At 45.4% G+C, this 26,954-nt stretch overlaps 1 protein-coding gene across 1 annotated transcript; it reads left to right on the top strand.

The window, feature by feature from the left end:
• Positions 1-535: 535 nt before the first annotated feature.
• LOC110524523 (cadherin-6-like) lies at positions 536-26,114 on the top strand. The gene is made up of 13 exons (XM_021604252.3): positions 536-1,309; positions 12,247-12,541; positions 12,664-12,783; positions 13,096-13,263; positions 16,541-16,722; positions 18,325-18,581; positions 18,727-18,863; positions 19,025-19,146; positions 22,475-22,592; positions 22,871-23,170; positions 23,335-23,545; positions 23,655-24,096; positions 24,249-26,114. Exons 1-13 carry the CDS (start codon positions 707-709, stop codon positions 25,140-25,142), a joined length of 3,849 nt encoding a protein of 1,282 aa, XP_021459927.3. The 5' UTR covers positions 536-706; the 3' UTR covers positions 25,143-26,114.
• Positions 26,115-26,954: the final 840 nt, after the last annotated feature.

The following is a 26,954-nucleotide window of genomic DNA, read 5'->3' as shown; positions in this document are numbered from 1 at the left end:
AGGTCCAAACAAAGCTCCCTTACAGGCTCTACATTGAGCTCATCACTTAACACAATAGTCTCATTATACTATGTCCCATTCTGTCATTAAGTATTAAGTGACATTCTTTAACTAACCGGTGTTATGCTTTTTCACTGGTTATGAGCATGTCTGAGCCCTTGAAATGTTTTATTATGTTATAAATAGACAATAGATATTTATATGCTGCAAATTTACAACAGACTGACAATAGCCTCTGGTTTTCTATTAGCTATGACTATGGTGTCTAATCCTTCAATTCACCAAACACTAAACAATGGACAAATCTGAACATAGACAGTATTCAAAAAAAACTGTGCAAACAGAACAGTGCTATTACAATATATTCCCCACAATGTGGAGTTGTAAAATGGCAGCCAGCTTTCCTAAGGTCTTGAGGAGTTAATGAGAATACTGTCAACAGCTCTGCATGTCTTCATGCCTCCTGCACCTCAGAGCTGTTTGCTCTCCTTTTAATTAAAACAGCTGAGATTACTCTAATTATCTCTCCTCTCAGGTAATCCAGCTCTGAATGAAAACCAAACAGAATGAAGACTGACCCTGGACATAGCAAAGGAAAGCACAATGTGGCGAGAAGACATAGCAGAATCCAAGGAGAGGAACAAAAATCTCTAGAGAATTCTTTGTTGAAATTAGTTGACTAACATACCAACATACCAACTCCACTATGACCACCCCAACGGTGCTTCTTCTAGTTTTGGTTTGTATGTGGGAGGAGCACAGAGGTGAGAGCTCACTAATTGTTAGTTTACCAATTCCAGTTCAGAACAGTGAGGAAGCCCTAACAGATGTCAGGGCTGGAGAAAATAATGTCTCTGTGGTGAATCATGGTGAGAATGCTGAGGTTCTTATGACTACCCACATCCCACTGGCTCCTGGATTAACAGAAAAGGGAAAGAATGGCCTGGATGAACTGGTACAGATATCAACCCAAACTGCCTTTACCCTTCACACCACTTGGAATGTAATTATATCCAAGAGTGAAGCTGTGGATAATGTTCACACTCAGTCACTGGAGGCACAAGAGTCCATGGAGGCAGATCCCAATGGAGACCCCAACCATCATTTGAAACTCCAGACTGACTTCCATCCAGAGTCCAGAGTTCTTCCAAAGAGCATCTCTAGCCGGGGCTTGGTATCTCAGGCGGGGGTGGTGGGGCTAACTCTAACTTGGGAGCGGCCTCGCTCTCGTCATAGGCGGAGTTGGCAGTGGAACCAGTTCTTTGTGATTGAGGAGTACAGAGGACCAGAACCAGTGCTCATCGGACGGGTAAGGCCTCATCAAAACAAATGCTCATATACTGTATATTATTAAAAGTACAGTGTGAATTAAAGTGTTATAAAAGTGTTCATACTTGTAGCTTTGGTTCATAAAAATGTCATACTTGTAGCTTTGGTTCATACAAATGTCATACTTGTAGCTTTGGTTCATACAAATGTCATACTTGTAGCTTTGGTTAAGTTATTCCTAGAACAATAGCTTGATGATACAGTACTCTACTAGTCAGACATACTGTAGTTCACTAAGGTTAGTCAATAAATATGGTTGGTCGCACCACACCAAGAACACCATAGAGCTGACAGGAAGTCAGTGTTCAACCAGTCTGATGATGAGATGATTGAATACGTTTTAAGCCAGTTCGCACCTGATCCATCTAGAGCCCTGGAGGTTACTTGTAGCACATCACAGGCAAAGCGGTGGACTGTTAATGCAGCTGCTGGCAGCTTTAGTGTGTATGTGAATTCTATTAGCTGTAACGCTAACACGGAACTGTACCAGCCACAGTAGAAGCAGCCATGTAAATGTTCCATCTTCCTCTCTGCCTTTTATTGATACAGTCAGGAAGGGATGGTAGTCCAGTGGTGGAGACCAATGTTGCAGTTAGTGCACTAGTCTGATTCTGGGCTTGAGATAGCTATGATGTCATAAGGGATCTCACATATGGAGGAGTTGTTTTTTGTGCAGCGCTTTTTAGGGCTTTGAGAGAGTTTTTATGATCAAATCCAATCAAATCAAATTGTATTAGTCACATGCGCCGAATACAACAGCTTACCTTACAGTGAAATGCTCACTTACTAACTCTTAACCAACAATGCAGTTGAAAAAAAATATGAGTAAGAATAAGAAATAAAAGGAACAAGTAATTAAAGAGCAGCAGTAAAATAACAATAGCGAGACTATCCACAGGGGGGTACCAGTACAGAGTCAATGTGTGGGGGCACCGGTTAGTTGAGGTAATATGCACATGTAGGTAGAGTTATTAAAGTGACTATGCATAGATGATAACAATAGAGAGTAGCAGTGGTGTAAAAGAGAGGGGGCAATGCAAATAGTCTGGGTACACATTTGATTAGATGTTCAGGAGTCTTATGGCTTGGGGGTAGAGGCTGTTTAGAAACCTCTTGGACCTAGACTTGGAGCTCCTGTACCGCTTACTGTGAGGTAGCACGGAGAAAAGTCTATGACTAGGGTGGCTGGAGTCTTTGACCATTTTTAGGAACTTCCTCTGACACCGCCTGGTATAGAGGTGCTGGATGGCAGGAAGCTTGGCCCCAGTGATGTACTGGGCCGTACGCACTACCCTCTGTAGTGCCTTGCGGTCAGAGGCCGAGCAGTTGCCATACCAGACAGTGATGCAACCATGCTCTCGATGGTGGATCTGTAGAAACTTTTGAGGATCTGAGGATCCATGTCAAATCTTTTCAGTCTCCTGTGGGGGAATAGGTTTTGTCGGGCTCTCTTCATGACTGTCTTGGTGTGCTTGGACCATGATAGTTTGTTGGTGATGTGGACACCAAGGAACTTGAAGCTCTCAACCTGCTCCACTACAGCCCTGTCAATGAGAATGGGGGAGTGCTTGTTGTCCTGGCATCACATGGCCAGGTCTCTGACGACCTCCCTATAGGCTGTCTCCTTGTTGTCGGTGATCAGGCCTACCACTGTTGTGTCATCGGCAAACTTAATGATGGTGTTGGAGTCGGGCCTGGCCGTGCAGTCATGAGTGAACAAGGAGTACAGGAGGGGACTGAGCACGCACCCCTGAGGGGCCCCTAGTGTTGAGGATCAGCGTGGCGGATGTGTTGTTACCTACCCTTACCCTTACCACCTGGGGGCAGCCCGTCAGGAAGTCCAGGATCCAGTTGCAGAGGGAGGTGTTTAGTCCCAGGGTCCATAGCTTATTGATGAGCTTTGAGGGCACTATGGTGTTGAACGCTGAGCTGTAGTCAATGAACAGCATTCTCACATAGATGTTCCTTTTGTCCAAGTGGGAAAGGGCTGTGTGGAGTGCAATAGAGATTGCATCATCTGTGGATCTGTTAGGGCGGTATGCAAATTGGAGTAGGTCTAGGATTTCTGGGATAATGGTGTTGATGTGAGCCATGACCAGCCTTTAAAAGCACTTCATGGCTACAGGTGTGAGTGCTACAGGTCGATAGTTATTTAGGCAGGTTATCTTAGTGTTCTTGGGCAAAAGGGACTATGGTGGTCTGCTTAAAACATGTTGGTATTACAGACTTGGACAGGGAGAGGTTGAAAATGTAAGTGAAGACACCTGCCAGTTGGTCAGCACATGCCCGGAGCACACGTCCTGGTAATCCATCTGGCCCTGCAGCCAATGTTGACCTGTTTAAAGGTCTTACTCACATCTGCTGCAGAGAGCGATATCACACAGACTTTCGGGAACAGCTGGTGCTCTCATGCATGTGTCAGTGTTATTTGCCTCGAAGCGAGCATAGAAGTAGTTCAGCTTGTCTGGTAGGCTCGTGTCACTGGGCAGCTCTCGGCTGTGCTTCCCTTTGTGGTCTGTAATGGTTTGCAAGCCCTACCACATCCGACAAGTGTCAGAGCCGGTGTAGTACGATTCGATCTTTGTCCTGTATTGACGCTTTGCCTGTTTGATGGTTTGTCGGAGGGCATAGTGGGATTTCTTATAAGCTTCCAGGTTAGAGTCCCCGCTCCTTGAAAGCGGCAGCTCTAGCCTTTAGCTCAGTGCAGATGTTGCCGGTAATCCATGGCTTCTGGTTGGGGTCACTGTGGGGACGACGTCATCAATGCACTTGTTGATGAAGCCAATGACTGATGTGGTGTACTCCTCAATGCCATCGGAGGAATCAAAACAGTCCTGTAGCTTAGCATCTGCTTCATCTGACCACTTTTTTTATTTATCGAGTCACTGGTGCTTCCTGCTTTAATTTTTGCTTGTAAGCAGGAATCAGGAGGATAGAATTATGATCAGATTTGCCAAATGGAGGGCGAGGGAGAGCTTTGTATGCGTTTCTGTGTGTGGAGTAAATGTGGTCCAGAGTTGTTTTTCCCTCTGGTTGCACATGTTAATAGAAATTTGGTAAGACGGATTTAAGTTTCCCTTCATTAAAGTCCCCAGCTACTATGAGAGCCGCGTCTGGGTGAGCGTTTTTCTGTTTGCTTTTGGTGGAATACAGCTCATTCAGTGCGGTCTTAGTGCCAGCATCAGTCTGTGTTGGTATGTAGACAGCCTCGAAAAATACAGATGAAAACTCTCTAGGTAGATAGTGTAGACTACAGCTTATCATGAGATACTCTACCTCAGGCGAGCATAACCTTGAGACATCTTTAGATATCATGCACCAGCTGTTATTTACAAAAATTAATTGTCTTCCGCCCCCTGTCTTACCAGATGCCGCTGTTCTACCCTGCCGAAACAGCAAATAACCAGCCAGCTGTATGTTGATAATGTCGTCGTTCAGCCACGACTCCGTGGATATTACAGTTTTGAATGTCCCGTTGGTAGTTTAATCTTCATCGTAGGTCATCAAATTAATTTTCCAAAGATTGCAAGTTTGCTAGCAGAATGGAAGGAAGTGGAGGTTTATTCGATCTCCAACAAATACTCAGAAGGCAGCCCGCCCTCTGGCCCCTTTTTCTCCAACTCCTCTTCACACAAATAACGGGGATCTAGGCCTGTCCCTGGGAAAGCAGTATATCATTCATGTCAGGCTCATCAGGCTCTTTAAAGGAAAAAAAGGATTCTGCCAGTCCGTGGTGAGTAATCGCAGTTCTGATGCCCAGAAGTTATTTTCGGTCATAAGAGATGGTAACAGCAACATTATGTGCAAAATAAGTAAAAAAATAAGTTACAAACAACGCAAAGAAACAAACATACATCAACGCCCAGACTCACAAACATAGATAGTAAGCATTGAGTGGGGTAAGATAAAGTCCATCATGGCAATGAATGAGACATTTTCAGGAAGAGAAAATCAACAAGCAGAATACAGAACATTTAAATTAAAGAGAGTGGGGAGAGTGACAACAGGATAGGGAAAGACAAGTAGCCCTCTGGGAATTCAATCAGAGATCATTTCAAAAAAGAATTCCCCTCCACTCTTTTGTTTTAATGGATTGGATAAGTTTCAACCCCATAGAGGAATATTTTGCCATGGCGACTGATGCACAGCAGGACTGAGCTAGCAATTGGATTGAGAGTAGGGGGGTATGGGTTGGTGAGAGAGAGGGTGGGGGGATGTTTTTTAGGGGAGTGAGATGGAAGAATGACAAAGATGTCTCTCGTGGTGGTGCGTGGGATACAAATAAAAGCAGATTCAAGGAGGAAGAAGAGGAGGGGGGTGTTGGAGAGAATAAACCCCCTAATCTAGCATTTCTTACTGTGTGTTATCATGTGTTTCTTTAATCCCTAACTGCACGCTCAACTACACACATATACACACACTGTTTCTCTCTTTTTCTTGCTCTCTCTCTAACACACACATCACACACACACTCACACCCAGAGACACTTGTGTACTACGGCTGTATACACCTGTGGTTTATGCATTACAGTTGACATGTTTACCAATGTGCTCATGCATCCCTTTGGTGTTTTTGTGTAGAAGAAATGCACATCTATGTGATTTAAGTCCTATGGGGCCATAATACTCTTTTGCTCTTGCTCTCTCCAGGCTTATGTGACATAATAACATGAACAATGTTCCTTGCCTGTGGCTTGTCTTGAATATCATTCTCATGTGATAAATATAACAACCACAGTTTGACCACAAAGCTGTGTCCATATTACTGTAAAAACCTGCAGTATACTGCCCAGTAAATATCAAACAACCCATTCGGTTTATTATAAACTCAGCAAAAAAAGAATGGTCCCTTTTTCAGGACCCTGTCTTTCAAAGATAATTCGTAAATTTCCAAATAACTTCACAGATCTTCATTGTAAAGGGTTTAAACACTGTTTCCCATGCTTGTTCAATGAACCGTAAACAATTAATGAACATGCACCTGTGGAGCAGTCGTTAAGACACTAACAGCTTACAGATGGTAGGCAATTATGGTCACAGTTATGAAAACTTAGGACACTAAAGAGGCCTTTCTACTGACTCTGATAAAAACACCAAAAGAAAGATGCCCAGGGTCCCTGCTCATCTGCATGAACGTGCCTTAGGCATGTTGCAAGGAGGCATGAGGACTGCAGATGTGGCCAGGGCAATAAATTACAATGTCCATACTGTGAGATGCCTAAGACGGCGCTACAGGGAGACAGGATGGACAGCTGATCGTCCTCGCAGTGACAGACCACGTGGAACAACACCCGCACAGGATCAGTACATCCGAACATCACACCTGCGGGACAGGTACAGGATGGCAACAACAACTGCCTGAGTTACACCAGCAAAGCACAATCCCTCCATCAGTGCTCAGACTGTCCGCAATAGGCTGAGAGAGGCTGGACTGAGGGCTTGTAGGCCTGTTGTAAGGCAGGTCCTCACCAGACATCACCGGCAACAACATCGCCTATGGGCACAAACCCACCGTCACTGGACCAGACAGGACTAGCAAAAAGTGCTCTTCACTGACGAGTCGTGGTTTTGTCTCAACTTGGGTGATGGTCGGATTCGCGTTTATTGTCAAAGGAATGGGGCGGTGTGTCACATCATCATCGGACTAAGCTTGCAATCTCACCGCTGTGCGTTACAGGGAAAACATCCTCCTCCCTCAGGCTGTACCCTTCCTGCGGTCTCATCCTGACATGACCCTCCTACATGACAACGCCACCAGCCATACTGCTCGCTCTGTGCGTGATTTCCTGCAAGACAGGAATGTTAGTGTTCTGCCATGGCCAGCGAAGAGCCCGGATCTCAATCCCATTGAGCACGTCTGGGACCTGTTGGATCGGAGGGTGAGGCTAGGACCATTCCCCCCAGAAATGTCTGTGAACTTGTATGTGCCTTGGTGGAAGAGTGGGGTAACATCTCACAGCAAGAACTGGCAAATCTGGTGCAGTCCATGAGGAGGAGATGCACTGCAGTACTTAATGCATCTGGTGACCTCACTGTTACTGTTGATTTTGACCCCCCCTTTGTTCAGGGACACATTATTCCATTTCTGTTAGTCACATGTCTGTGAAACTTGTTTAGCTTATGTCTCAGTTGTTGAATCTTGTTATGTTCATACAAATATTTACACGTTAAGTTTGCTGAAAATAAACGCAGTTGACAGTGAGAGGACGTTTCTTTTTTTGCTGAGTTTAGTTCAAATAAAGGGTTGTGGTTTAAGATAGAGGTTGTGTTGGTCTTTTACGGAGAGTCCGCAGCAGAGCGGAGGAAATGATGTGATATGAATAAACCTAGTAGGTTATGAACATGTGCAGATGTGCCTTAAGGGGAGTGAGATGTTGAGGTTCCTGTTCAGAAAGCCCTGTGCGATGAAGGCTTGAGTAATCCTTGTAGCTTTCTATTTCTGTGTGTCTGGCCTTTTACCCAACCAGCTGCCTGTAAATGTCCCCCTACTGCCATTAAATACTGAACAAGCAAGCACTGTCTACTGCAAAGTAAACAGAGACAGATAGAGATACAGATGAAGAAAGAGAGAGAGAAACAGATGGGCAGATGGACTGTCAGAGAGAGAGAGAGAGAAACGGATGGGCAGATGGATTGTCAGAGAGAGAGGCATGTTCCCAGAGAAAGAGAGATAAACAGATGGGCAGATGGACTGTCAGAGAGAGAGGCACGTTCCCAGAGAGAGAGAGAGAGAGAGAGAAACAGATGGGCAGATGGACTGTCAGAGAGAGAGGCACGTTCCCAGAGAGAGAGAGAGAAACATATGGGCAGATGGACTGTCAGAGAGAGAGGCACGTTCCCAGAGATTGAGAGAGAAACAGATGGGCAGATGGACTGTCAGAGAGAGAGGCACGTTCCCAGAGAGAGAGAGAGAAACAGATGGGCAGATGGACTGTCAGAGAGAGAGGCACGTTCCCAGAGAGAGAGAGAGAGAGAGAAACAGATGGGCAGATGGACTGTCAGAGAGAGAGGCACGTTCCCAGAGATTGAGAGAGAAACAGATGGGCAGATGGACTGTCAGAGAGAGAGGCACGTTCCCAGAGAGAGAGAGAGAAACAGATGGGCAGATGGACTGTCAGAGAGAGAGGCACGTTCCCAGAGAGAGAGAGAGAGAGAGAGAAACAGATGGGCAGATGGACTGTCAGAGAGAGAGGCACGTTCCCAGAGAGAGAGAGAGAAACATATGGGCAGATGGACTGTCAGAGAGAGAGGCACGTTCCCAGAGATTGAGAGAGAAACAGATGGGCAGATGGACTGTCAGAGAGAGAGGCACGTTCCCAGAGAGAGAGAGAGAAACAGATGGGCAGATGGACTGTCAGAGAGAGAGGCACGTTCCCAGAGAGAGAGAGAGAGAGAGAGAAACAGATGGGCAGATGGACTGTCAGAGAGAGAGGCACGTTCCCAGAGAGAGAGAGAGAAACATATGGGCAGATGGACTGTCAGAGAGAGAGGCACGTTCCCAGAGATTGAGAGAGAAACAGATGGGCAGATGGACTGTCAGAGAGAGAGGCACGTTCCCAGAGAGAGAGAGAGAGAAACAGATGGGCAGATGGACTGTCAGAGAGAGAGGCACGTTCCCAGAGAGAGAGAGAGAGAAACAGATGGACAGATGGACTGTCAGAGAGAGAGGCATGTTCCCAGAGAGAGAGAGAGAAACAGATGGGCAGATGGACTGTCAGAGAGAGAGGCACGTTCCCAGAGAGAGAGAGAGAAACAGATGGGCAGATGGACTGTCAGAGAGAGAGGCACGTTCCCAGAGATTGAGAGAGAAACAGATGGGCAGATGGACTGTCAGAGAGAGAGGCACGTTCCCAGAGAGAGAGAGAGAAACAGATGGGCAGATGGACTGTCAGAGAGAGAGGCACGTTCCCAGAGAGAGAGAGAGAAACAGATGGGCAGATGGACTGTCAGAGAGAGAGGCACGTTCCCAGAGAGAGAGAGAGAAACAGATGGGCAGATGGACTGTCAGAGAGAGAGGCACGTTCCCAGAGAGAGAGAGAGAAACAGATGGGCAGATGGACTGTCAGAGAGAGAGGCATGTTCCCAGAGAGAGAGAGGAAAACAGATGGGCAGATGGACTGTCAGAGAGAGAGGCACGTTCCCAGAGAGAGAGAGAGAAACAGATGGGCAGATGGACTGTCAGAGAGAGAGGCACGTTCCCAGAGAGAGAGAGAGAGAGAAACAGATGGGCAGATGGACTGTCAGAGAGAGAGGCACGTTCCCAGAGAGAGAGAGAAACAGATGGGCAGATGGACTGTCAGAGAGAGAGGCACGTTCCCAGAGAGAGAGAGAGAGAAACAGATGGGCAGATGGACTGTCAGAGAGAGAGGCACGTTCCCAGAGAGAGAGAGAGAGAAACAGATGGGCAGATGGACTGTCAGAGAGAGAGGCACGTTCCCAGAGAGAGAGAGAGAGAGAGAGAGACAGATGGGCAGATGGACTGTCAGAGAGAGAGGCATGTTCCCAGAGAGAGAGAGAGAGAAACAGATGGGCAGATGGACTGTCAGAGAGAGAGGCACGTTCCCAGAGAGAGAGAGAGAAACAGATGGGCAGATGGACTGTCAGAGAGAGAGGCACGTTCCCAGAGAGAGAGAGAGAGAAACAGATGGGCAGATGGACTGTCAGAGAGAGAGGCACGTTCCCAGAGAGAGAGAGAGAGAAACAGATGGGCAGATTGACTGTCAGAGAGAGAGGCACGTTCCCAGAGAGAGAGGGTGATAGAAAAACAAAGTTAAGGGGAGATACAGAGACAAGCAAACAGATGGATTCAGAGAGGGAAAGGAAACAGACAGAACATGACAGAACAGAAGACAGAAAGAGCGAGGACATTTGAGCAGGACATTTGGGGCCACTGTCTACAGTCATGTACTTTCACCCCCTAACAATCCCACAGTGGCCTGCTTGGTCCAATGAGTTAATTAGCGGTACGGATCAGTACTCATTCAGCTCCCCTCTGTCCCTTTCACACCTGGTGCCATTCAATTCTCACTCACTGAATACCACATCTTGAGCTTGATTCAATCGCTCATTTCACAATCACATGTTTTTGTTTAGGTTGATGAAAAATGGCGCTGATGAGGGATGCATTGTCTGTGTCAGTGGTGGCTCGGACACAATATATCAAAAGCATCAGTTTAAACTATACAGTGCCTTGCGAAAGTATTCGGCCCCCTTGAACTTTGCGACCTTTTGCCACATTTCAGGCTTCAAACATAAAGATATAAAACTGTATTTTTTTGTGAAGAATCAACAACAAGTGGGACACAATCATGAAGTGGAACGACATTTATTGGATATTTCAAACTTTTTTAACAAATCAAAGACTGAAAAATTGTGCGTGCAAAATTATTCAGCCCCCTTAAGTTAATACTTTGTAGCGCCACCTTTAGCTGCGATTACAGCTGTAAGTCGCTTGGGGTATGTCTCTATCAGTTTTGCACATCGAGAGACTGAATTTTTTTCCCATTCCTCCTTGCAAAACAGCTCGAGCTCAGTGAGGTTGGATGGAGAGCATTTGTGAACAGCAGTTTTCAGTTCTTTCCACAGATTCTCGATTGGATTCAGGTCTGGACTTTGACTTGGCCATTCTAACACCTGGATATGTTTATTTTTGAACCATTCCATTGTAGATTTTGCTTTATGTTTTGGATCATTGTCTTGTTGGAAGACAAATCTCCGTCCCAGTCTCAGGTCTTTTGCAGACTCCATCAGGTTTTCTTCCAGAATGGTCCTGTATTTGGCTCCATCCATCTTCCCATCAATTTGAACATTCTTCCCTGTCCCTGATGAAGAAAAGCAGGCCCAAACCATGATGCTGCCACCACCATGTTTGACAGTGGGGATGGTGTGTTCAGCTGTGTTGCTTTTACGCCAAACATAACGTTTTGCATTGTTGCCAAAAAGTTCAATTTTGGTTTCATCTGACCAGAGCACCTCCTTCCACATGTTTGGTGTGTCTCCCAGGTGGCTTGTGGCAAACTTTAAACGACACTTTTTATGGATATCTTTAAGAAATGGCTTTCTTCTTGCCACTCTTCCATAAAGGCCAGATTTGTGCAATATACTGATTGTTGTCCTATGGACAGAGTCTCCCACCTCAGCTGTAGATCTCTGCAGTTCATCCAGAGTGATCATGGGCCTCTTGGCTGCATTTCTGATCAGTCTTCTCCTTGTATGAGCTGAAAGTTTAGAGGGACGGCCAGGTCTTGGTAGATTTGCAGTGGTCTGATACTCCTTCCATTGCAATATTATCGCTTGCACAGTGCTCCTTGGGATGTTTAAAGCTTGGGAAATCTTTTTGTATCCAAATCCGGCTTTAAACTTCTTCACAACAGTATCTCGGACCTGCCTGGTGTGTTCCTTGTTCTTCATGATGCTCTCTGCGCTTTTAACGGACCTCTGAGACTATCACAGTGCAGGTGCATTTATACGGCGACTTGATTACACACAGGTGGATTGTATTTATCATCATTAGTCATTTAGGTCAACATTGGATCATTCAGAGATCCTCACTGAACTTCTGGAGAGAGTTTGCTGCACTGAAAGTAAAGGGGCTGAATAATTTTGCTCGCCCAATTTTTCAGTCTTTGATTTGTTAAAAAAGTTTGAAATATCCAATAAATGTCGTTCCACTTCATGATTGTGTCCCACTTGTTGTTGATTCTTCACAAAAAAATACAGTTTTATATCTTTATGTTTGAAGCCTGAAATGTGGCAAAAGGTCGCAAAGTTCAAGGGGGCCGAATACTTTCGCAAGGCACTGTAAACCTTGGCGTTTTAGAGAATAGAGCAGAGAGAACAAAAGTCGCTCAAGGCTCAAAGCAGAATGCATAGATTACTGTTGTGACTTTATTTTCTGTCCATACCCATCTCCTCCAGCTGCACACAGACATGGACAGGGGCGATGGGCGTACTAAGTACATATTAGAAGGAGAGGGGGTGGGGTCTGTGTTTGTCATCGACGGGAACACAGGAAACATCCACGTCACCAAGTCCCTGGACCGAGAGGACAAGGACCAGTACCGCCTGATTGCTACAGCAACCAACCGCCAGACAGGCCGCGCCCTCGAACCCTCGTCCACGTTCATCATCAGAGTTCAGGATATCAACGACAACCCACCTGTCTTCCAGAATGAGCCCTACACCGCCACTGTGCCCGAGATGGCCAATATAGGTACTACATGTGACTGACAGGTCTCCGGTCCTGATCTGTGGTTTACATTACAGTCTGGTCAGGCTATCTCAAGGGCTTATTTCTCATTCCTGTAGTCTCACCACTCCATCTCTCACTAACAGGTACATCCATAATCCAGGTGACAGCCACGGATGCAGACGACCCTACGTATGGTAACAGTGCCAGGCTGGTGTATGCTGTGACCCAGGGCCAGCAGTATTTCTCTGTGGATCCTCAGACAGGTCTGATAGGCCTATAATACACACTCCTATCAAGCTACGTGTTATGTGCCATTTGATAGCCATGATGATGAACAGACTACAGTATGCCCATGTGATCTGTAAAGATACAACATTGTGCCCTTCTGTTTGTCTGTATGTACAGCCATAGACAGTCTACAGGTATTCTATGTACATAAAAGCTTGTGACATAGCGATATGTGATATTAAAGCAGATAACTCATCCTGGTACAGTCTGCTTGTCCCTTTAGCTGTCCTTGTCATTGTAATGGGGTTATTTACTGTCCTATGTCCTCTCCTTTTCCTCTCTGCCAGGTGTCCTACGTACTGCTGTAACTGACATGGACAGGGAGAGTCAGGACACCTATCTGGTAGTACTTGAGGCCAAAGACATGGGGGGGCACCTGGGGGGGATGTCAGGGACGACCACAGTCACTGTGAGGCTGAGTGATGTCAACGACAACCCCCCTCACTTCAGAAAGAGTAAGCAACATTACTGTTACTGTTTTGTTATTGGCATATGTCATGTATTACCGCCTAGTAATGCTCCATTTGTGTGTGTGTGTGTGTGTGTGTGTGTGTATGTATGTATGTATGTATGTATGTGTATGTGTGTGTGTATGTATGTATGTATGTATGTATGTATGTATGTACAGTGCCTTGCGAAAGTATTCGGCCCCCTTGAACTTTGCGACCTTTCGCCACATTTCAGGCTTCAAACATAAAGATATAAAACTGTATTTTTTTGTGAAGAATCAACAACAAGTGGGACACAATCATGAAGTGGAACGACATTTATTGGATATTTCAAACTTTTTTAACAAATCAAAAACTGAAAAATTGGGCGTGCAAAATTATTTAGCCCCCTTAAGTTAATACTTTGTAGCGCCACCTTTTGCTGCGATTACAGCTGTAAGTCGCTTGGGGTATGTCTCTATCAGTTTTGCACATCGAGAGACTGAATTTTTTTCCCATTCCTCCTTGCAAAACAGCTCGAGCTCAGTGAGGTTGGATGGAGAGCATTTGTGAACAGCAGTTTTCAGTTCTTTCCACAGATTCTCGATTGGATTCAGGTCTGGACTTTGACTTGGCCATTCTAACACCTGGATATGTTTATTTTTGAACCATTCCATTGTAGATTTTGCTTTGTGTTTTGGATCATTGTCTTGTTGGAAGACAAATCTCCGTCCCAGTCTCAGGTCTTTTGCAGACTCCATCAGGTTTTCTTCCAGAATGGTCCTGTATTTGGCTCCATCCATCTTCCCATCAATTTGAACATTCTTCCCTGTCCCTGCTGAAGAAAAGCAGGCCCAAACCATGATGCTGCCACCACCATGTTTGACAGTGGGGATGGTGTGTTCAGCTGTGTTGCTTTTACGCCAAACATAACGTTTTGCATTGTTGCCAAAAAGTTCAATTTTGGTTTCATCTGACCAGAGCACCTTCTTCCACATGTTTGGTGTGTCTCCCAGGTGGCTTGTGGCAAACTTTAAACGACACTTTTTATGGATATCTTTAAGAAATGGCTTTCTTCTTGCCACTCTTCCATAAAGGCCAGATTTGTGCAATATACTGATTGTTGTCCTATGGACAGAGTCTCCCACCTCAGCTGTAGATCTCTGCAGTTCATCCAGAGTGATCATGGGCCTCTTGGCTGCATCTCTGATCAGTCTTCTCCTTGTATGAGCTGAAAGTTTAGAGGGACGGCCAGGTCTTGGTAGATTTGCAGTGGTCTGATACTCCTTCCATTTCAATATTATCGCTTGCACAGTGCTCCTTGGGATGTTTAAAGCTTGGGAAATCTTTTTGTATCCAAATCCGGCTTTAAACTTCTTCACAACAGTATCTCGGACCTGCCTGGTGTGTTCCTTGTTCTTCATGATGCTCTCTGCGCTTTTAACGGACCTCTGAGACTATCACAGTGCAGGTGCATTTATACAGAGACTTGATTACACACAGGTGGATTGTATTTATCATCATTAGTCATTTAGGTCAACATTGGATCATTCAGAGATCCTCACTGAACTTCTGGAGAGAGTTTGCTGCACTGAAAGTAAAGGGGCTGAATAATTTTGCACGCCCAATTTTTCAGTTTTTGATTTGTTAAAAAAGTTTGAAATATCCAATAAATGTCGTTTCACTTCATGATTGTGTCCCACTTGTTGTTGATTCTTCATAAAAAAATACAGTTTTATATCTTTATGTTTGAAGCCTGAAATGTGGCAAAAGGTCGCAAAGTTCAAGGGGGCCGAATACTTTTGCAAGGCACTGTATGTATGTATGTGTGTGTGTGTGTGTGTGTGTGTGTGTGTGTGTGTGTGTGTGTGTGATTAGAGTGATGAAATGCCCTGTACTGTGACACTTGTGATTAGGGTCTCTTCTGCCAGGGTTGTCACACAGCAGCTGTGAGAAGAGACTAAGTGCACCTTTAGGGTCTCCTCTGCCAGGGTTGTCACACAGCAGCTGTGAGAAGAGACTAAGTGCACCTTTAGAGTCTCCTCTGCCAGGGTTGTCACACAGCAGCTGTGAGAAGAGACTAAGTGCACCTTTAGGGTCTCCTCTGCCAGGGTTGTCACACAGCAGCTGTGAGAAGAGACTAAGGACACCTTTAGGGTCTCCTCTGCCAGGGTTGTCACACAGCAGCTGTGAGAAGAGACTAAGTGCACCTTTAGGGTCTCCTCTGCCAGGGTTGTCACACAGCAGCTGTGAGAAGAGACTAAGTGCACCTTTAGGGTCTCCTCTGCCAGGGTTGTCACACAGCAGCTGTGAGAAGAGACTAAGTGCACCTTTAGGGTCTCCTCTGCCAGGGTTGTCACACAGCAGCTGTGAGAAGAGACTAAGTGCACCTTTAGGGTCTCCTCTGCCAGGGTTGTCACACAGCAGCTGTGAGAAGAGACTAAGTGCACCTTTAGGGTCTCCTCTGCCAGGGTTGTCACACAGCAGCTGTGAGAAGAGACTAAGGACACCTTTAGGGTCTCCTCTGCCAGGGTTGTCACACAGCAGCTGTGAGAAGAGACTAAGTGCACCTTTAGGGTCTCCTCTGCCAGGGTTGTCACACGGCAGCTGTGAGAAGAGACTAAGTGCACCTTTAGGGTCTCCTCTGCCAGGGTTGTCACACAGCAGCTGTGAGAAGAGACTACTGTGCTAATAGTTGATTTTGTGCATGTGGCTCTTCCTTCATCATTGCAAACTAATGAATACATTCCATGAATGAGCTGCTTACCTCGTCATCCTCCTCCTCCCCACCATCATCATCACCATCGTATTCATCATCATTATTATTATCATTGTCATCAATCTGAATTAATAACATCTTGAGATTGCTCTATTAGGGTCCTCAACAGCACTAAGCTAGCTCTTCATGAAAAACAGTGAGAGATAATGTCAGTCTTTTCTTATCCAAGCGCTTCTACATTCTATTCTATAAATATTTCATCTAAAGTTCAGTCGTTTCTGCTCCAATAGACAATAAAATCACTGCCAAATATAATTCTCTGAGACACAATACATTCCTCTATACTGTGTCCCATTTTTCTGACTTTCCCTCTACTCTCTTGCTGTCTCTCTACTTTCCCTCCACTTATCATTACTGTAAACATTTTCCCTGAGGACTACTGGATGACTACTCTATCATTTTATGGTCTAAACGGTATGTTTAGTTAGTCCATGCCTGTCACTCATCTGTGTGGTCTCGCTCTCTCTCTCTTTCTCTCTCTCTCTCTCGCTCTTTCTTTCTCTCTCTCTGTCTGTCTGTCTGTAGGTGCCTGGTCGTTCTCTGTCTCTGAGCTGGCAGCACCAGGGGTGGAGGTGGGTCGCCTCTCAGCAACAGATGCTGATCTGGGAGATAATGCCATGCTGGAATATACCATCCTGGACGGAGAGGAGGGAGACACATTTAACATCACCGGAAGAGACCAAGAAGCTGTCATTGTACTAAACAAGGTGAGAAATAAATAATGGAGACCAGATTTATACTGCATTTAGCTCTTAATCAGACTCAAGTCAAAAACATCCACAATGGCATAAAATGAGGGGCTAAACTAAGCATAGCTCCTCCATGGCACTCTTACCAGGAAGTTCATTCAGTGAAAAACATTTAAAACAGCAGGACAGTGTTGCCTGCAGAGAGTTCAGTCAGTCATAATCAGGCCTGGTAATAGGATGCTTTGAATAAATATTTGGTCTGGAAACAGAAAAAAAAATATGTTTTTATTTTTTACCCCTTTTTCTCCCCAATTTCATGGTATCCAATTGTTATTAGCTACTATCTTGTCTCATCGCTACAACTCCCGTACGGCCTCGGGAGAGAAGAAGGTTGAATGTCATGCGTCCTCCGATACACAACCCAACCAACACAACCCACCACTGCTTCTTAACACAGCACGCATCCAACCCGGAAGCCAGCCGCACCAATGTGTCGGAGGAAACACAGTGCACCTGGCAACCTTGGTTAGCGTGCACTGCGCCCGGCCCGCCATAGGAGTCGCTGGTGCGCGGTGAGTCAAGGATATCCCTACCGGCAAAGCCCTCCCTAACCCGGACGACGCTGGGCCAATTGTGCGTCGCCCCACGGACCCCCCGGTCGCGGCCAGTTGCAAAAGAGCCTGGGCGCAAACCCAGAGTCTGTGGTGACACAGCTGGCGCTGCAGTACAGCACCCTTAACCACTGCACCCTTAACCACTGCGCCACCCGGGAGGCCCTGGAAACAGTAATTTAACAGTTTTCCCTTGCAATCCTGTTGTGTGGTTGCACGAGTCCTGCAAATTTAAAGACATCCTCCGGAACATTGGTGACTACTAAGTATTTTTTAAACCTCCCGCTTTTGACCACCAAAATCCCTAATTTGAAGGCAACTGTTTTTCTGGACGCTGCTCCATTTTCCCCCGCATGGGCCAGACCTCAAGCAATTTGAGTTCAACCAATGAGCTTCAGCCCCTCGCCATATGAGTGACAGCTAGCAAGATGCACATGATGCACACAGAGCAGAGCGCGAGAGAAAATATGTGATGTACTACGCAATTTTTGGGGGACATATTTTGTCTCGAGTGCTCCTTTCTAACCTACTGGCTAAAAAGTATACAAGAGTTCCAGAGAATCCCTTTAATTATCTCAAACAAAACATTGTCTCACTGTGAATAACTTGAAAATAAGTAATAGACAAAAAGGGAATTCAAATACAATGGAATTTATGCACAACTAATTCATAAATTAAAGATTCCGACTAGCAGTTGAATTTAAATCACCAACCGGAAAATAGGCTGTGAGCCTGTGTATTTTTCAGTGTGGTGTTGAGTACATGGGGCATCGCAAGCTCCATTTAACAAAGTTTGTGTGACAAGCGTGAGAGTATGAGATAGGATGAGGTGATGATGAGTGAATGTGGGAGCAAAATAATTATGGAACAAGGGTAGGAAAAGGGCATGATGAAAAGAGGGAAAGAAAGAGTGTTAGAGTTAGGGAGGGTGATAGAGAGGAAGCAAAGGAGATAAAAATGGTTCTAGAAAAGTATAGTAAAACATAATTGGCTGTATTTCTCTCCTCAGTTGCTGGACTATGAGAGTCGCAGTTCATTCTCATTCTCAGTGGAAGTTGTGAACCCCATGGTGGATGCACGGTTCCTACGGAAGGGACCCTTTAAGGACTGTGCGACCGTATGGGTCATGGTCCTCAACGCAGACGAGCCCCCCCGCTTCTCCCGATCCCGTTACCGTCTGGACGTGTCTGAGAACTGTCCTCCTGTCTGCAGCGTGGGCCGAGTATCTGCTGTTGACCCAGACACAGGACAAAGCACAAACATCAGGTAGGCTATACTCACTTAGTCAGCCCGTCAGTCTGTCTGTTCGTCCGTCAGTCCGTCCATCTGTCTGTGTGTCTGTCACTCACTCACTCACATTTTCTTTACTCAAACTATTCTCTCTCCCCCTCCCCTCCCGTCTCTCTCTCAGGTACTCCATTGATCCCCAGTCTGACCTGGAGGCTCTGTTCCGTATTACTTCTGACAGCGGCCTTATCACCACGGTGATGGAGTTGGACCGGGAGCGTGAGCAATGGCATAATATCACTGTCATCGCCACACAGAGAGGTATGAGGTTCAAGTCCTTTCAGACCCAGCTGCCCACAGACAATACCTTCACTCTGGCTTAGTACAGAGTCATGTTTTCCCTCATATCACTCATTGTAGCCCTGGTGATGGCTGTGATGAAGTTGAAGTTAAACTCACTAGGCATTCCTTTCCTTTTCTAGACAATCCAAACCTTGTGACCAGGGTTGTGGTTGCCATAGAGACACTGGACCAGAATGATAATGCACCAGAGTTGGACAGACAGTACACAACATCTGTGTGTGACTCCAGTACCCCTGGACAGGTCAGTGCTGCTAACACTTACCCATGTAACTTTGACACTCCACTTTATCAATCTGTCTATCTACAGCCCTGCATGCTGAAAACCTTAATGCTAATTAATTGTACCTTCAGTACAATTATTTGTAGAAGTCTTTGAAGATTTCCTATTCCTTTTATTGCGTCTCCTTTTGACTCAAGAGCAATTTATGTCAGATCACTGTTTCTGTTTTTCTTCTTCATCTTATTGGTGTAATGAGTCCTGTTTCTCCAGAGTTATTTTTCACCAATGCCATTGGCTGAGTTATTATTATCAAAGTTTTATCCAATGCCATTGGACACCAGCTGGCTGGTGTGTTTACGGACATATTCAATCAATCCTTATCCCAGTCTGCTGTTCCCACATGCTTCAAGAGGGCCACCATTGTTCCTGTTCACAAGAAAGCTAAGGTAACTGAGCTCAATGACTACCGCTTCGTAGCACTCACTTCGGTCATCATGAAGTGCTTTGAGACGGCAACTGCTCCACCTATAACCCGTAAGGCTCTCCAGAGCGTAGTGAGGTCTGCACAACGCATCACCGGGGACAAAATACCTGCCCTCCAGGACACATACACCAACCGACTAGTCAAGGACCATATCACCTCCACCCTACCTGACACCCTAGACCCACTCCAATTTGCTTACTGCCCAATAGGTCCACAAATGACGCAATCACTCTGCACACTGCCCTAACCAATCTGGACAAGAGGAATACCTATGTAAGAATGCTGTTCATCGGTTACAGCTCAGCATTTAACACAATAGTACCCTCCAAACTCGTCATTAAGCTCGAGACCCTGGGTTTCGACCCCGCTCTGTGCAACTGGGTCCTGGACTTCCTGACAGGCCGCCCCCAGGTGGTGAGGGTAGGTAACAACATCTCCACCCCGCTGATCCTCAACACTGGGGCCCCACAAGGGTGCGTCCTCAGCCCTCTCCTGTACTCCCTGTTCACCTACGACTGCGTGGCCATGCACATCAAGTTTGCAGACGACACTACAGTGGTAGGCTTGATTACCAACAACGACGAGATACCTCCTACAGGGAGGAGGTGAGGGCCCTCGGAGTGTGGTGTCAGGAAAATAACCTCACACTCAATGTCAACAAAACAAAGGAGATGATCGTGGACTTCAGGAAACAGCAGAGGGAGCAGCCCCCTATCCACATTGACGGTACAGTAGTGGAGAGGGTGGAAAGTTTCAAGTTCCTCAGCGTACACATCACGGACAAACTGATATGGTCCACCCACACAGACAGCGTGGTGAAGAAGGTGCAGCAATGGCTCTTCAACCTCAGGAGGCTGAAGACATTTGGCTTGTCACCAAAAACACTCACAAACTTTTACAGATGCACAATCGAGAGCTTCCTGTCGGGCTGTATCACCGCCTGGTACAGCAACTGCTCCGCCCATAACCGCAAGGCTCAGTACAGGTGCATCAAAGCGGGGACCGAGAGACTGAAAAATAGCTTCTATCTCAAGGCCATCAGACTGTTAAACAGCCATCACTAACATTGAGTGGCTGCTGCCAACACACTGACTCAATTCTAGCCACTTTAATGATGGAAATATTTATGTAATAAATGTATCACTAGCCACTTTAAACAATGCCACTAATGTTTACATACCCTACATTACTCATCTCATATGTATATACTGTACTCTATACCATCTACTGCATCTTGATGTAATAAATGTATCACTAGCCACTTTAAACAATAGCACTTTATATAATGTTTACATACCCTACATTACTCATCTCATGTGTATATATTGTACTCTGTACCATCTACTGCATCTTGCCTGTGCCGTTCGGGCATCACTCATTCATATATTTTTATGTACATATTCTTATTCATTCTTTCACACTTGTGTGTATAAGGTGGTTGTTGTGAAATTGTTAGGTTAGATTACTTGTTAGATATTACTGCATGGTCGGAACTAGAAGCACAAGCATTTCGCTACACTCGCATTAACATCTGCTAACCATGTGTATGTGACAAATCAAATTTGATTTGATTTGGAGTTGTGTGGCTGTAACCAGGTTTCCATCCAACCTTTTTTTATGTGATTAAAGTACATCAGATAAAAAATGTAATGATGGAAATTTGTAAGTAAAATGTCCGGTCTGGAGCGTGAAGTCACAAGCTCTGTTGGACGGCTACTGCGTAGCAACTGTTCTTATTATACCTCAGTAGTAGCAACCTAGCGGTGCCAAAAGCCCTGGTCTGACCTAGAAAGCCTATGTAAATTACGATCATCAGAACGGCCAAACACCCCCAAAAATGTACCCCCATTTTGGGATCTAAAATGGGCTTATTATGATCAAATTCGATCCCCACGGTGAATTATTTTCAAGTTCGCTACAAATCGAGATTAAATAGAGATCCATTCTGACTACTACATTTGTTGTCACGCAGGACCACGTGTCCAGACCAATCATGGGCTGGTAGGCTACAATGAGGTTCCCAGTTAACTCTCTCAGGCAGGATGAAAACATTTACATCAACCTTGATCCTGTGCTAGTTACGGTCACTTTCACCATGATTTTATGGTGCCATTCAAACCCATTCAGCAATATCAAAGATTTTTATAACTAACCCAAGATAGACCACAGCCTGTCGTTTCCAATGGGAGCAAATTAATCATAGTGGGCAAAACAAGCAAGGAGGTGGGCCAAGCCAAGCACGAGTTAGCGAGATCCTTTTGGAATGTTCTAGCATGTATTTGAATATTTCCGTTAGGAAACGCCTACTCTATGAAGTGAGCGTGTGCAATAACTAAATTCTCCCTTGCACTCCTACTAAACAATAAAACATATTGAAACTTTAGCAAAGGGTAAAGTTTACCAATCTTAGTCCACTACAGATTATAGTTTTCAGGAAAAGAAAACTGTATTGAGATCAAATGTTTCATCTTCTCCCACTTCCGGCCACTGGGCCATTTGTTGGTGAGGGAAAATGTCAAACGGAGGCTTCAGATTTATACATCTGTTGAAACATCTAGCTCATTGTTCTATCTGTGGCAATATGGCGTTCTTCAAAGTCAAATACTTCCGTCTTCATGCGCCATCGAGAGTTTTCCAAAGGAATACATGGATGACGTCAGCGCTATCACCATCTACTGGCTTTAATGTCAATGCTTCATGCACAGAATTTTATCCGCAACAAGTCAATTTGAAGGAATCACATCTCTGGTGGGAAAATGTACATGCAGATTTTTGAATATTCGTATGAAAATCTGTCGCCAATTGGATGGAAACCTAGCTTGTGAGGTCCAATAGAAGTTCTCCTCTCTCTGCTCTGTCTCGCAGGTTGTTCAGGTGGTGAGGGCAGTGGATAGGGACCAGGGAGGACAGGCCGTCACCATCCACTTCAGCATCCCTCCAGAGTTCAGCTCTGCTCTAAACCTCACCATCAGGGAGAGTGGAGGTGAATTCTAGCTATGTTCAACCTCTATGTCAAGCTGTCACCCTCCTCAAACCCCTTATGTCAAATCAGAAATTCTGCAACTGGATTATCATTGACAATATGCTTATTTTTATTTTACATGCTTGATGACAGTGCGCCTGCATCTTACAGTGACGATATAGACCTGTTGAATTTAACTGAAATTCATATTATGACGTATAACTGGAGAATGGCATTCATGTACAAGTGACCTGATGACTGACTTGAGTTTCTGGTGTTATTGTCTTATTCAATCCCAGGTGCCACAGCCAGCCTTGTTCTCCAGTCGGCACTGCAGCCCCTCCCTGACTTCTCCTTCTCCCTCCTCACCCTGTACGTGCCCATTGTGCTGCGGGATGGGGCGTCTGGCCTCACCAACACCGGGACGGTCACCGTGAACGTATGTCCCTGTCTGAGAGGGGGCATGCGGGCCGAGGAGCAGGGGAGACAGAGGGACAGGGGCTGGGAGAGACAGACGGTATGTCTGCCCCGGCCCTCAACCTCTCCATCACTGATCTTCAGTATGGTCACCCTGCTGGCCTGTGTCACTACACTGCTAGGTAAGACTTGAGGTCTACTGTCTGATGTATAGTACACATGCCTGTTTCTACTGTTCTCAGTATACTACCTGTGTCTGTCTGTCTGAAGATCAGTATCCCGTGAAATGGACTGCAGTGTCAGTGTGTGGTATTTACGATAATGTGCCTCTCTCTCTCTCCCCCAGTGGTGTGTGCTCTGTCTCTGTCTCTGCGGCATCAGAAGCAAGACTCCCACTCCCCATTTGAGGAGGAGGATGTGAGGGAGAACATCATTACCTACGATGACGAAGGGGGAGGGGAGGCAGACACTGCTGCCTTTGACATCACCGCGCTCCAGAGCATGCACAGAGTAGAGAGCATGCACAGAGTAGAGAGCATGCAGGACAGCAGGAACATGTGAGCTGTGACGTCTGTTTGTGTGCGTGTGTGTGTGAGCATGCGTGAGGGAGTGTGGGCGTGCACGTGTCTCTGTGTTGCTCTGCCTTATGCTCTTGTCTTCCCCCAGATGGTACACCCAGCAGAATCAGGCCAGGGACATGACGTACAGCTGGAGCCGGACCCCACACTCTACTGCGGACCCACAGCGTCCAGGCTCAGCCCCTGTATACGGACGCCTCTGCTACAGCATTCACACCCTGCCTGTCCTCAGAGACTGTCACAAGGGGCCAAAACCGTTCCAGTCAGGTCTGCAGCTGGCCAAACCGATGGGAACCTATGAGCTTCCTGGCAATCACATGGATAATAACTCCCTAGTCATCCAGAACCAGGGCACCTTTGATCTACTGGAGCCTGAGGCGATTCATCTCAACTCTGCTGAGCCATGGTGCCCCAGCAGAGATGGACCAGAGATCTGGGTGGCTAACAGCAGACCCACAGAAAAAGAGGGAGGCAGGGAGACCAACACTGACACCCAGCAGCAGCTGCATCCAGAGCAGGGCCCAATCAGAGTCAGATATTAGCTTTCATATATAATGGATGTAACAATGTTGTTATTATCAACCTCAGCTGTCTCAATATTATTTTTGTAAATCTCTCAGGCTATTTTTCATTTTAAAGTATTTGATAATCGTTATAAAAGTATTGTGTATTTCCTCCCCAGGCACAGCCTGAGTCTGTACTGACAGATGAAGCACTGGTTCTGACCTATTCTGTCCCAAATGGCTCATCCTCTCAGAGTCACAGCAGCAGCATCTCTTCATCAGAGCAGCAGGAGAACAATCCAGACCTCATTCCCTCCCACACTACCACCACCACCGGAGCTTCTAGCTCTGCAGTAGAAGACACAGACTCCTCTTCTCTCCCCAGCTCAGAGAATAATGAATATGCTGTTGGTGTTAGCCAGATAAATACTAATCACATCCACACTAATCTACTGGGGGACTCAACATACAGCATTGTGGGTTCACTAAACCAGGGCAGTGGAGGGATACCTGTGACTGGGACTACTTTGTATCCAGGCAGTGCAGAATTCCTGAACATGTATGCGCTGAGTAGGAGGGACCTGACCCCACAGCTACTACCCCTCTCTGGAGGCATGCTGGGATACGGCAGGGGGTGGGGTTGTGAGCGGGGACTGGTGGCTGACATGGTAGGGGGTGGGGCTAACTGTAACTCCTCCCTGCCTGTGAGGATGGAGGACTTCCTGAAGCACCGTCTGGACCAGGTGACCTTAGACCTATCCCAGCCACCCTACGACTCACTGCAGACCTACGAGTTTGAGGGGGGGGACTCCCGAGCGGGGTCGCTGAGCTCACTGGAGAGCGAGGGAGAGAGAGAGGAGGAGAGGGTGAGGGAAACAGTAGACAAGTTGGACCAGAAGTTCCAAAGGCTGGTGAAGATAATCAAAGAGAGAGAACAAGAAAAGGAGTTTGACAGAAGGTCAGTGGAGGAGGAGACACTGGTAGGAGATAGAAGCCAAGGTTTGGTTGTCAATGACACAAGCAAAACAGAGAGTGTGGGTGAAGAAAAAGAGGTCTCAAGGTGGGATTTTTAGAGAACCTGCGAATCAAAGACACTGAGTAGCAGTTTGAAAAGGAGAGAGAGACTCCAACGGATTCAATTTAAAAGCAATACGAGGGTGTTATGCACAACTTCAGAGAGAAAGTTCTGTTCTGTTCAATGACTAAACTTCCTGCTCATTGGCAATGCAGCACAGCCGAGACATGCCAGAGGATCCATTCAGCACACCTCATGAACTCACCCTTCTGTGTTTATTAAAGAGCATATAAAATCCGTCACTTTTAGACTTCTCTTGTAACTGATATGAATAATTCACTTAGCTAAAGTTATGAAAAATTAACTTTCTGAAATATTGATTCCCAGCCCTGAAAGCCGCATTGTTGGAAAATAGGCCTCATGAAAAATGTAATGGAATTGTGATATTTAATATTGATAGTTTAATAGGGGCACTCTCACTCAGAACACTGTGTTCCCAAATGCATAATTTAAACTGAATTTAACCAATTTAAAAAGCACACTTTACATGGAGTTAATATAAACATATAGGCATGACTGAAGAATCTGTCCACATTACATCCAGTCAAATGGAAGCTGTTCTGATGATAACATCTTAGTAGACACATTGTAGTATACAGGTGCTATGTTGCTTCACAATTAGGAGGGAGCTCCTCTGAATTGAATTGTGTAGCCAACAAGCTATGTATTGTGTAACTCCCAGTAATTATAATCACAGTAGTAAATTATATGAAACACTATGCAATTTGCACACATACCTGAGATAATATGTCCTTGAAGGAGCCTTGTAAAAAGTGTCATGTTTCCTACTATAGCGACATGATTATGTGCATTTTGTAAATATCAACCTCTGCAATGTGGTGATTATTCAGTGGAGGATTTCACACAAACCAAGAAAGCGTCCCTTTATGAGTAACACTGTCATTATTTCACTCACTGAATACAAGAAATGACACCCATAATTTGAAGTGATTAAATGGTTGTTGTTGAATATGTCTCGTGACATGTTATTTCCCCCAGATAGTTCAGATATAACATTTTGGGCAATATAAACCTGTTCATTGATTTTAGGGCTGTAGTGATATTCTGGTCTGCTTTCATATTTGCAACCCTTCCTACTACACAAGCTGGCTCTTTCTTTAAACCTGAGATGGAACTGGGAAAACATTCACACGCAATCTTACTGTTGACTATACTATGAATAATTTAACTGAATAATGATTCATATGACCACCAATCAATATTTCCCACCAAAAGATCAAGATGATCTGATTTGCAAACAATATGGCTAATTTCTACTACTACTGCAAAAAACTCATCGCTTTTAAAATGAGCTATTAAAATAACAATGTTACTTTCAATTACTATGTGACGACTACATTTAGCATAGACCAGGAGCCTTGGTCAAACTGACATTTGTTTGTTCCACCAGGCCTCTATGTAATCACCAAGGGGAATTAAATCTCAATCAACCAACCATCTTAATGAGAATTAGATTTGTACTTGATACATTTGACAACAAAAATCCTTAGTTCTTTGGGTAGAAAAATTAGGTGTGGAGATTGTCCTGGGGCTTCTAGGAAGAATAGGCAATGAGAAAGAGGAGTAAATTAAAACTGAATGAATAGTCTAAGGCTAAATTAGAGAAAATAACAGTGCATAAATTATAGAACATGCGAGTTGAGTATTGAGGTTTGAGCGTTGGACTAGTAACCGGAAGGTTGCAAGTTCAAACACCCGAGCTGACAAGGTACAAATCTGTCGTTCTGCCCCTGAACAGGCAGTTAACCCACTGTTCCTAGGCCGTCATTGAAAATAAGAATTTGTTCTT

This window comes from Oncorhynchus mykiss, chromosome 5, assembly GCF_057628025.1.
Source record: "Oncorhynchus mykiss isolate SJ-2025 chromosome 5, ASM5762802v1, whole genome shotgun sequence".
Lineage (NCBI taxonomy): Eukaryota > Metazoa > Chordata > Actinopteri > Salmoniformes > Salmonidae > Oncorhynchus > Oncorhynchus mykiss.
This window is presented reverse-complemented; position numbering and strand designations above follow the sequence as displayed.